This window comes from Apteryx mantelli, chromosome 9 (genome assembly GCF_036417845.1).
Source record: "Apteryx mantelli isolate bAptMan1 chromosome 9, bAptMan1.hap1, whole genome shotgun sequence".
Taxonomy (NCBI): domain Eukaryota; kingdom Metazoa; phylum Chordata; class Aves; order Apterygiformes; family Apterygidae; genus Apteryx; species Apteryx mantelli.
The window spans coordinates 28,224,705-28,237,672 of NC_089986.1; the positions used below are offsets into that span (position 1 = coordinate 28,224,705).

General features: G+C 45.0%; 1 protein-coding gene across 1 annotated transcript in view; it reads right to left on the reverse strand.

The window, feature by feature from the left end:
- Window positions 1-12,968, reverse strand: part of DGKD (diacylglycerol kinase delta) — a 64,694-nt gene that overhangs the window by 38,634 nt on the left and 13,092 nt on the right. The window contains exons 2-3 of the mRNA XM_067302009.1: window positions 9,538-9,648; window positions 8,756-8,836 (exon numbers count right to left, since the gene is read on the reverse strand). Coding sequence (XP_067158110.1) covers window positions 8,756-8,836; window positions 9,538-9,648 — 192 coding nt within the window. The remainder of the gene's footprint in view (window positions 1-8,755; window positions 8,837-9,537; window positions 9,649-12,968) is intronic.

Below are 12,968 nucleotides of genomic sequence, written 5' to 3' on the forward strand. Positions count from 1 at the left end.
AAATGGGGACCGAACTGCACTTAATGAAGGGGGGGCAGCGAGATTCTGGACATGGCAATCCTAGACTCAAGTCATCTTTTCAGTTGCTAATAAAAGAAATTCTGACAGCTGCCAATATAAACAGACTGAGCACGTACACTAGCCGAGAGCGCACAATTTCTGAACGTGTACACGCAGGGGTGTGGAAGAGACAACAACCCCCAGCAGAGCCTGATTTTCCAACAGGCACTGTGATTTTAGAGAAGACACTTTGTGGGGACCAGGGGGTAGGGAAGAATCATTCCTTTCATGAGACCATCTTTTCTGATCCTTCTCTTCTCACAGGCAGATAAAACCTTAACAAGGCAATGAGAGTCTGTGTGTGGAGAAAGGAACGGGGTGAGGAACCATCTCTTCCCGGGAAGCTTGGTGATTCCCCTACACGTACAACTAGGTATATCCTGAAAATAGGAAGTTCTTTTGCCCGATTCTCTGAGCCAACTTCTACCCTCTGGTCCTATCACCCCCACGCGGAAGAGGATTCCCTTCCTCCCTAGGAAGCCCATTACTCCCTGAAGGATACTTTCCAGGCACATCTTTTTAGAGGGGCTGAGGCCACATGGGGCGGTTTGGGGAATCTGTGCAAGTGTCAAGCCATGCGGATTTCCCTGATCCCTTATCAGCCCAAGCTCGAAGTCCAAGCCTGACTTTCTGCAAACAGCTTGGAACAAAAGTTCTTATATTCTTTCTCCTGATAAAAATAAGTCACATGTTCTTTCCTGAAGCTTATATTTTAAAACAGCACAAGTAACCCCCGATCCTGGTTCTTCTTGCTTCAACAGTGCCTTACAGTCCACAGCTACTGAACTAAACACACGCAGCAGACTTTCTGTCTGAGATGCAGCTTGAACAGTTCTGTCTATTCACTCAGTCAATGCCAGACTCTTCAGAGAAGACCTCACTGCCTCCACTGCTAAAAAGGACGCGTTTTCACATCAAAAGAGCTAACGCTAATGATCTAACTTGACACAAAACCACAGAAAAGGCAAAGGCACTTCCATTTCATTGTGAAATGAATTTGCGCACATCAACGACATGCTCTCCCCATCAGGAACCACCCTCAGCACTTTTACCTTTTGTTAAAATTCAAGCACTTTGCCTCATGTTTTCAGGACAGGTTAATTACCCCCCAATTAAAATTCATGCTATTTCTCCCCAGCGCTTGCAAGCCCTGGGACAATACAGAAGCAGCATACCATCTGAAGATGATCACCCAGGTGCACACGACTTCACAAGACAGAGGTTGGCTTCTTTGCTCCTGAATGAAGTCAGTACTAAATCACACGGTGCTAATAAAGAATTGGTAGTCACACCTCAGGCTTCCACGCGGCTGGAGAATGACATCTACGCTGCCTCTCGGAGATGACAACATGCTCTTATCCAGGAGCACCTGCAATTCCATGTTCCTCAATCTACCACAGCCATCGTTGCCTCAAGTCATGCAAGTACTCTGAAGGAGAGGGATATTACCCTAATCTGAACCTTCCTCTTTCCTGTGATATTGGTTACGGTGAATCATCAGTTAGTAAATAATATTTCTTAACTGATGGGCGCAGCACTTCTGACAGCACTACAGGCATATTTCCCTTTATGCCAGTTCCGGAGAACTTATCTACATAAACCCACGGAGAGCAGCAGAGATAGCCTGAATAAGGAGAGCCTGTAGCACACTTACTCCAAAAAATCTGTATCCTGAGGATCTGTTATGCTGGAACAGGTGCTGTTTTTCTCAACGCCCAGTCTAGAAAACTAAGATTTCTGCTCTTACCATTCGCATTCAATCTTCCTCTAAACTAGTGTCCAGAGCAGCCTACTCCCTCCAAAAAAAACTAAACAGACTGACATGCAATTAATAGGATTAGTCCCCTCTGTGGTCAGTCTTTTGGAGCTACGTTCCACTTGCCACAAGCTGATTAGCTGTCTGCTTGAGGAGGAGCTGGGACAGATTTCCTTCTGCCGGCAGCGAAGTCGAGAGGCAGGCGCTGACTGTAATAATATGCTGTTTCCTGTCTGCGGCACAGCCGAGAGGTACTTCCCAATAGCAAAGGGTTTACAGGAGCACAGGAGTTCAAGCTCCACCTCTTCCACTGAAGAGACTTTAACTATGGAGGAGGGGTCAACAGCATGGCTACTGGCAGCGTAATAACACGCTGTGACGGAGCTTCACTTTCACAAAAGTATTGGAAAGAAGTCAAACTACTCACAGCTCCACAGAGAGGATCTTTCTTCTACAGAATCGCAAAGCTCTGAATAAGACGGGACGGGAAGTGAATGTTGAAATCCATGTACAAAGTTACATGAATGGGGGTGAAAGTCCACACTGCTGTTCGTCAGAAATAACTGGAACACATTTCCAAAAACACCATGCGAAAATTATATGGAAACACAGAATTTGCACCTGGAAAGAGCTGATGTCCTTCGTAGGCCCTTTCCTGTTTATGGCAGGTACTTTGTTATTATTAAAGAAAACACAGATTTTTTTCCCCTTTAGCTGGATACAAATCCTGCACAGGTCAGGATAGGGTCAATGAACTAGTAAGGACTCCATCAGCTGTGCCTATTAAATTGAAGGCAGCAGGCTTAATTCAGCTGGCAGGTTTTAGGAAAGAGCAGATGTTCAGCCAGCATACCAGCCTGAGGAGTGAGAAGTTGTTTGCCAGACAAAGATTTACAAAAGTGGCCCTAAGGAGCTGACCCCAAGTCATTTCGAGGACTCTTGAGGGAACAGCTGTGGTGGCCAAGCGCCTGCCTAAGCAACAGACCAACAGAGCAACTGGTGCCCTCCTGAACCAGCGCAGCACAGGCTCCATTAGGGAGAGTGGGCATGCTGGCTTCTTCAGGTCTACAACACAGATAAAGCAGTCGTTCTGGGAAAAGCATTCCCCAAAAGCCAGGCCTGCTGTCATGATCTAGGCCTAGTGGGATCTCTGTGGCAGCTGGAGTGGCAAAACCACTCCTGATGCAAAGAATGGAAGTTATCCTCCTGGGGGATTTGTTCTAATGCTCCTGGAGCAGCTGCAAGCTAATATGTCAGGCAGGCACATCCACAAAACTTCAAGTTACTGAGAAATTACGCTGTCCAAGAACTACTCTTCAAGGACAGAGCTGAAGTCTGACTGGAAAGACCCAATGTGCCCAGTGCGAGCACAGAGCTTCTGCTTTTTAAAAACCGTGGGTTTTTGGAGGGTATGGCTGGGAAAGATCTGCTCAGAGTTAAGGTCAGGCTTTGACCTCACCCATGCAAAGCTGATGATTTGCATTTCACAAGGAGCGTAAGTATATGCAAATAGTGATGGCAAAAATCCAGGCAAAAGTTCACCATCATCTTTTAAGAAAAATGTGTCTGGGGTACTAGGACAACATGTAGCTGAACTTTCATCTGGCATTATGTACTAAACACTCTAGGCTCCCTCAGGAGACCATCTCTTCACAGTGCACCCACAGTATGAAGACCTATGCAAGTGAGCTGGTCCACCTCAGTGGTAAAGGATCGGCAAGAACAAGGGGAACTTTCTCCATACCCTGGTTTATGTGATAAACATGGAGCAAGTTCGTCAGCACTTTGTGGAGACACCAGGGAATCTGGAGATCTCCTCCCCAGACCAAGCATCCTGATCCAGATTGCTGAAGTGAAGACAGACCAGAAAACAGATAACTAATATGGCTCAAAAGTCTATGAGGGAAGCTCAGGAAATCGTAAGTTTTCTACAGATTCCCAAACCAGGCACAGAACTGGCCAGTGTGCTTTTGGGATACATACAACCATTCTGCTTTTCCCACAGTCTTAATACATGGAAAGATGACCCTGAATTCATATTATGACCAACTACCCATGGCGAAGAGACCCCTAGCTAGCAACATCTCTGCAATGAAATCCAGGCCAAGAAAACCATTCATCTACAGAACTGTCACACAGGGCAAGCATGGACCCAGCTTCCAGTGCTGCACTTGACTCATGCCAGGCCATCAGAGAACATTTGATACAGAGGAGACTGGCCAAGATCATGGGCCAAGTATTTGCTTCAATACCTAGAGAAGTGCTTGAGCTAGCTGCTCCAAGAATAGCTGTAAACTACTAAACAAGAAAAGTTTAGGCAGTGGTGATTTAACTTTGCAACAGAGAGATATGCCAAGGATTCTTTCTCAACCAGAGGACCAATCCAATACCACAGCACATGAGGAAGCTATGTAATCCATTTGGCTCTTAAACCATCCAACCTTCACCCTATATTCTCAAAAGAAATGAAATCCATACAAACAAGGCAGAAATTTTACATCAGCATGTCCAACCAAACTAGGACCACAAATGACAGAAGCTGCCTTGTCTTCACAAAAAGGTAAGGGAATCGAGAACTCCCAGCCATGCTGGATCTGGCAGTTATTGAAGGTCTCCACGATAAGTGGAGAAGTTTTAGAATGCTGCTAACCAAAACAGAGTTCCATTCTGTTCTCACTTAAGATGAAAAAGTGGTGCCCAAGGTCTGGATAAACTACTAGGTGAGTCTGGCAATGCAAAATAATTCACTACACTGATTCTCAAATTTGAAAAATGGCAACCATCCTTTAATGTCTGGAGAACATCATAACCATTTTAGCCAATGCTGCACAAAGAAGAGTACACAATAGGTACTGGCTACAAGGGACTATTCCTTACAAAATTCACTAGAAAGACTGCTCTGGTGCCACCACAAAGACTGGGATGACTAAGGTGGTTATCATCTGGTTTATAGCACAGCAGATCCCCTCAAAGGCCCTGTGAAAGACAGCAGCCCTAGGAAAATCCACTGGTGAGAGACCTGTAAAACAGATACTAAGAGACTGTACATGGAAAGAACCAATCACTTACAGCCCAGACTTCCAAAGAAGATTAACCTTGTAGACAGATGTTTTAGAAGGACAGAGATGGCAGAAAAAGAAGTAGCAAATATTACAACTCAAGTTCTCCTGAGAGAGAAGAATCCTATCACTCAGCTGCTATATGATTTGTTTCTAGAGGCTTCCTGTTAATGCTAAATAAGTTTGCAGCCACAGTGCCTGACCTAAAAGAAACAACAGCTAAATATAAAGCTTTTCCTTACACCTCTCATGGGATGCAGCTGCACAACATCGTAAGCTCAGAGATGCCCCAGTCACATTTTCCCAGCCCATCCTATGGTCATGCATCCCTTAACTTTGAGCAGCAGTCCTAAAAATTGTCCTGACTATCCCCAGTGCAAACAGGATACATTCACTGAAGAAATCTATGCAAGATTGACTAAGTAAACAACAGTGGAACCCATATTACATACTCTTCTTTTGAGAGGAAGAGGTCTATGTCTTAATACACTCACTTTTCTCTCCTACCTGCTGACAGCAAACAATTCAGATTTCTTCCTATGTAAAAGGCTTACTGGCATCTATATTTTTGAACCTTATTCCTCTATATATGCAACATGACATTTGTTGGCTCTGTGCCACTGCTGTATACTGAAAGCCTGCCTCTACTGTAATCCTAAACTTCATTCCTACCTCTTCTAACCCCAGCCTATTCACACAAGCATTCCATGTTATATTCTCCAGACATATCATCTTATGATTTCGAGCACATTAAAACACATCTTCTATTTCTCCGCTCATTTGCCGTGATTAAAGAATGGTGCTCCCTCTCCTCTCACCTTAAATCAAACTAAGTTCTGTTTTTCTCTCAGAAATGTCTCCCTCCCAAACGAGAAGCAAGATCAGTTATGCTAGCTGTTGTAGTCGTCAAGTTCTTTTCCTGACTCCAGAGTGCTCTCATGATAAGTTTCTTGACACTCTGGACAGCTGCTCTTACCACTCTTGCTACCTTCTTTTACTCTTTTTCAGTTTTCTTCTCTCACAGCACAGTCTCCTCCTTCTCCTCACTGCCCCTTCCCCAGCTTCTCCTCAGTCTGGTTACCCCTAATTATCTTTTGGCTTTGGATCCACATTGTTTTAAAGTTTGTTTTTTTTTCTAGTGTTTTTGTTCCCTACCTCCTTCGTTAGCACCTAAGGGGTGTTGTTCATGCAGTTCTCACAGGGCTGAGAAGCAGAATCAAGAACTGACCAAGGAAACTCCTGGGGACTGAAAAGGAATTAGTCATAGGGATGAGATTTCAACAATCAAAAGCATATCTTAGAGTGTCTGCCTAATGCAGATTATTTTAGTGTAAAGGATAGGTGACCTGGACAACAGATGTAAGAGGGCGACAATACTAAGTGTGAGTTTGTTCCACCTCTTGAACCAAGTCTAACACCTCTGTCCTGCAGAGTTTATACCTTAAGCAGTATAGATGCAGTGGAGGAGTTTTCTCTGAAAGAAACCAATCCTTCCTAAACCAAAAACTACCAATCTCCAATGAAGAAAACACAGAAAGAAAAACAGAACATCTGAAATATGAGAATAACTATGTCTGTTACAAACAACAAATATTTGATGTTTCAGATTTAGGATGAAAACTCAATAGTGAATCCCACTGATGTGAAACAGGAAAAAGACCTGCATCAAAGAACTCAGATTTTTAGAGAGGAACTGAGCTGGGAAGATAAGGGGGAAAACAGAGTCCTCACAAAGGAAACCAAGAGAAAATTGCAAGACTGCAAGGAATCCAAAGCACTGATGGCAGTGATGTGGCAGACCAAACAGCAGCAAAACTAGCCAACCTTCTGATTTGCAAAGTACTTTTATAGCTCATGGTAAACCACAGTCAAACCCCTCTATGAGCCATGATAGGCAGAGCAGACAAATTAGGAGAGGACAGACATTTTTCCTGAAGTTTACCTGAGCACCCGTGATGCAGTGATGAGCCAGAGACAGTGCTAACTGCATAGCTGCCTCTTGAGTGTCAAAGTAATCCTATACCCTTTACCCCTAGGGAAGGCCGGGGAGCGGCAGAACCTGTTATCACAGTCATGGAAGGAACTGTTCACTGCTGGGCTCAGATGGGGCAATCTGAGGAGCAAACAGATTATTTATTTCCTCCTGTCCCTACAATGCATCTAGTGTCTCTGACAAAGATTAGATGTTTCCCAACTACAACAATAAGCAAAACAGTAACACTTACTTCCACAATACCTTTCAGTCATACCTCAGACCTGCTTACCTGTAAAATCAGTCTTATTTCACATATGGAAAAACTGAAGCAAGATCCAAGATAAAAATGCATTAATGACAGGATAACAACTTCATATTCTTGAAAATGTATCCCTTGCAGAAATCACTGCACAATCCTCCTCTCTATGCACATACACTGATATCTGATATCAATATTTACTGTTGGAACCAGCTGGGCCACTTACTTGTCCAAGTATTGATCCAGAGAGTATTTCCAAACTTTGAGAAAATGTTGGGGCTTAATCTGGACATAGGGTTGGCGCCATAGTTGCTTTGTCCAGATACTGCTAGGCAAAAGCTACAGCCACACAAGGGAAATACCCTTTGCTAGATTTGTCTGTTTAAAGCAATGGGTCACTACGATTGTAGAGGAAGCTGCACTGCTTAGTCTTAGTCACCAACTGACTCCTGCAGGATCAGCTTCCCCTCTCTCCCTGGATTGCTGCTTCCTTCACCTTGCCTTAGATCAACACTGTCTCCTTTCTCCTCGCACTCCTCTCTCCTTCCTCTTGACTCTGGGAGGCCGCAGAGAGGCTACTGCTGTTAGCTAAGTCCAGAGCACACACTGATGCTTGACATTGCCCAGCATGGCCACTGTCGCAGGTTCTGCGCATCCACAGCAGCAGCACTGGTAGTGCGCTGGGGCCAAGAACAGCCAGGCTCCAGGTCCTTTCCTGCACATGAGGCTTCTCCCCAAAATGGAGCTTAGGGAACACCTGCACCCCAGGAACATGAGCATCTTTTCTCCCAGTTACTAAGACTGGAGAAAATGAAGGAGTGACACCACCACTTCCCCAGACTGTAAATATTTAAACACATTTTCCTTATCTAACAAATACCATAAACCAATTTGATAGTTACCTCTGCGCAACTCCTTTCAGCTACTGCCTTTGCTTTACCCCCCCCACTATATATAGACTAGTGTGCATACACAAACACACACACATCCGCGTATAAATAAAATCAGAGAAAGAAGTTTACATATTTTCAGGCCTGAAGGGAACACTAAATTCCTTTAGCCAGACCTCCAGCATAATCACAAATATCACCCCTAATTCCCTCAGCAGAACAAATTTTTCTGTACCACTATATAAATGGATTCTGTCAAACCCTACTAGCTTATAGGTAAGAACATCCCCGAGGGCAAAGCTTTAGCACCATATATAGCGACCCAACGTATTTTCCATGTGCATGGAGATCAGTTATGATTGCTATAGGGAGACATATGTTTGTTTGAGTTTGCTGACTTTTGGAAGTTCAGTCATAATGCTGCACTCCTCATACTTGTAGATTAAAACTGGAAGCTTCACCTTTGCTGGTCCTTCCAAAGACCCTAGCAAGCCCACAGCAGGACAAAATGGGAGAATTCTTTGATTTGATTGCTTCCTGCCAGAAATCAAAGCATGCGTGACTTGCTACTAGTTACTGTCACTGTCTTTGAGTATTCAATCAGAATTGTAAATGTCTTAAAATAAACAAATTGAAATGAGTTTTCTCAAGTGAAAGAGGCAATGAAGATTGCTTAGATGTTTTTAAATAGTGCTAAGGAGAAGGGAATTATGAGACAGATGCAAGAAGGATGGGAAACAATGCAATAAATCCTACCGTGAAGCTGTTGTTGACATTCTTCGTGCTGGATTCTGCCACGCTGGCATCTGTCAGATCCACCTCATCGAAAATAATGGACTGGAAAGAAACAATTCAAAATTCTAATGAACTAGTGAAACTAGTGTATAAGCAGCAGACCTAAAGGGACGTGTTGGTATGTCTGTGCAGCATGCTCCAGGAGAGCCTGTTGTGATCTGAAGGAAAGGCTCAGCACTAACAACATGAAGGCCTCAGGACTCGAGTTCCATACACTGGTACTCATATTTGCCTCTGTCTTCAGTTGGTGAACACAACGATTTTACATTTACTATGGGACTATTTTTAAAAATAATTTTGTAGGCTTGGTTCTTGTGAAAGGAGCCAGACTGATATCTAGCGGACTGTCTATCAAGGCACTAGCCCAGATGTAGGGTAGCTCTGACTTATAAATTCTCGCCTTCTTTGCCCCACCATGTCCTCTTTTCATTTGTATTTTCTCCTTCTATTTCAGTTTCTACTGATTCAGAGCCCACTCCCTAAGAAAACAAATTAGGGAGGGGGAAAAAAAAGGATAGAACAATTAGTAACACAGGTCCACACGATGATTTACTCAAAGAATGAGGATTTCAAAATGTGAGGCAAAACACAGGGAACCTCCAGTCGTGATAAAACCTGAAGACAGAAGCTTCCGGAGCATTTGCTTTTTTCTGGACTGAGCTCTGCCTTCTCACAGAGACCAACCTGCCTCTAATGACAGAGCCTTTCTTCCCTTCGGCTCGTACGCGTCGTCATGCCCTCACCTTTGCAGTTTTTGCATAGTAGAGCGTTCGTCCGCGCAGCTTAAAATAGCGTCTCTTCCAGCGCTGGAAGGAGCTGGTCTGTTTCATCAGCATCCCCTCCTTTATGATAGTCTGCAAAACAAGGAGGGCAGAAGGTGAAGTATGAACTTTGTTTTCAGGCATCTCTTCTCTCCCACTGCACACCCCTATCAAAAAAGACTGGCGTTTGAGCACAGTAATCTGAGTGCCCTCTGCTGGAAACGCTTAACAAATTCATTCAAATAAGCAGGCAAACTTATCAAGATTAAACTACCGCAACACATAACCCACACTGGGGTGGGGTTTCATTCTCATCTCCACTGCTATCGTGATATGAAAAAAAGATAAATAACTTACGACTGTTTGAATGAGCTTCTCAAAGTTTAACAGTGATGTGGGAAGCATAACGGTTAAACTCACTGAGGTCAGATTTCAGGCGCAGGTAATCCTGCCTTTCATTTAATTAGCATTTGATTACAAGCACATACACACCACAGTATATCAGCCCTATCTCCAGCTCTGCTTTGTGAAATTAGCAGTATCTACCTGGCACAAAACTGGCGAGCAGCAGGCACACCGGGTGAAGAGTGAAACGAGAGTGAAGAAGGAACTATACGCAACTTCAGCATTTGGTATTCTTCAGATAGTCTTGGCCCTGCCTCAGTACTCTCTGGCTGGCTGCCATTTCCCAGGGCTGGAGTGCCAAAACTGTCTACGCACACTGCCTTTTTCTATTTTTCTTTTTTTTTTTTCTTTTTTTTTTTTTTACTGCTTTAGAACTAGATTGACACACCAGCATATGCAGTCCCATATGCTCACTCACATACTATGCATACGTAAGCGTATACATTTAATCCACATACGCTTCATCCTATTTCGTCAAACACATTTTATTAATACCTTTGCTGAGGACAGATACTGAACACCAACCGCTACAGCGGAATAATCTCAAAAAATTGCAGCTCAGAAGGACGAAGGACAGAGAATTCAGAGCTGAGGGTTCGGCCCCAAATTACCGATTGAACACGTTGCTAAGAATAGCAAATGATGCTATGTGATGCCCCAGCATTTCAAGAAAACCACTTTTCTCCCAAGAAACAGAGTCCTCAGAAACCCATTTCTCACTGAGGGAGCCCCATGCCATAAACACACAGTTAAAACACAGGGAACAAACAGTCCGACAATCTTGTAAGACAGGTTATTCGGTCTCTTGATGCCAGGAAAATGACACAGCTTTAACATACCAGAGGTCTCAGTGTAGCGCAGGTTCATAACAGAGTCAGGTCAACTGATGAGTATCAGTTAATTCACAAACACAGCATTACACGTACACTGCCAGGCTACTGCAGAGCACGAAATAAATGCTCTTACTGATCCAAAGGGTATGGGTTGTTTTAGAAATCCTTTCCAGGGCACTAAACTTGCTTTTAAAATGCTATATATATTTCTAATGCGGGTCTTTCCTTTTTGAAACAGCTGCAGATTTTAATACTTTCCACACGCGCTGCTCCTTGCCAAGCTCAAAGTTTCCTCAAAAAGCACTTGGAAAGAAAGTGCTGACTATAAGAAGAAACATCCGTCTGACAGCACATGTCTCTCTCTTGCTCAACTGAGCCATCTTCAAAATGGCCGGACAGATAAGGGGGCCTGGACCACCACGGTGATGCTAGCACTCATGGATCAGGTGGAAAAATGTGAGGTCCTGCAGAAGTCGAGCCCCGAAAGAAAGATGCAGGCCTTTGGAGCCGTTATATAGCTTCCTCTACCGGGCTGGAAGAGAGAAAAGAGCAGGAGCTCCCTCATCTCCTCCAAAATAAACATAGCCTACCTTGGAGCCTGGGACACCTGGCCCTCTCCAAGGCTAGCGAACCCCGAATCTCGCTGTTTCACGGTGCTCTTCCTGTCTCACAAAGCCACCATCAATTCGCACGCAGACACCAACTCGGTATGTCTGGTTCAACCAGAATATAAAGAAATATATTAAGAATATACTCTTAGAAGCCATATACAGCACCTGGGAGTGGCTTTAGTGTCCAGAAGTTAAACATGCTGTAGAGATACTCAGAAACAAGACTGCAAGGTAACTTAGGACTGGTGCTATATGCTGCCGTGCAAGGATCTGAAACTCAGCTATGATCTCAACCTGAAGCTTCCCAATAAGAGAAGACGGAGTAGCCGGACTGACCCAACAGCATCCCCTGCCGAACCAAACCCCGAGGCCAGGCCATGGTTAAAGGCACTCGTCTGGGACTGGGAAATGCGCATTCCGTCTCCCACTCTGCCACAGACTTTTTACGAGATCCCCAAAAGTCATTTTCACTCTCTGCGTCTCCGTTTCCCAACTGCTGAACGGAACAAACTGTACCGCCAGCTCTGCGCAGTCCTGCGAGCATATATATAGCCTATCTGATGAGTTCCTTTAAGCTCCAGCACCTGTGTATCTAAGATACAGGTAAAGCAGCAGCATATGAATTGCTCTGCTAAAGAAATGACGCATTTCTGCAGTTCATTTTAGCCTGAAGGGAAGGAAGTGGGAAAGTGGCAAGAACTTTTCCAGATGAAGACAGAAACATGGAGGGATCTCTTTGCATTCCTTGGACAAAAACACATATAATTAAAAAATGGGACAGAGAAACTAGCTATTGAATTCTGCAGAGCCCTGAACTGTGCCCTGAACCGAGGCATTAAAAATCCTGGGGAAGGCTCCCAGGATGCAAAGCCCAGAGACACCGAGTCAGCCAGGAGCCTGATCAAAAAATAGCAACTTGCACGAAAGCGCTTTGAGAGGATGTTGCAGAGCTCTCTTGCTATGCTTATTCAAAGAAACGCTTCAGCTGGGGTCAGCCAGAGCCCCGCGCTCCCCACGCTCCGGCAGCGGCGCTCTGCCTGCTCCAGCTCTCGCCCAGCCCACCAGCGCAGTAACTCGCAGCAGAACGCTGCCTCCGCTTTCCCTCCGTTCCCACAGCTCCTGCGTGCCACGCTCCGTGCTGCTGCCCACGCTCGGCTCCCGGCGCCGCGCCGCGCGGCCGGCTGCTCCCTTCGCCTCGGCAGGGGTCACTCACCTTTGCACAAGACCTGCATGCCTCCATTCCTCTTTTAAACAGCACCTTTTTCCCCCCCCCCCTCTTTTTTTAAGCCAAAAGGCAGCAATCCCAGAGGTCACCTTGCCCCTCCCTAAGTAGCAGCTCATGTCACTTGCCAGCCTCTATCTATAGAAAACCTCACAGCTACAGAGCTCAGACATGAAAGGCCAGTAAGAAGCGAGCCCCTGCGCTCGCATACGCAGGCAGCGCTCAGAAAACAAGCCGCCGGTTCAGAGCTGCCCATCTCCGCACGAGAGCCGCCGTTCTATTTATAGACACACAGCTCAGTAAAGAGTTTGGTGGGTTTGGGCGGAAAGGACTGGAGATAAG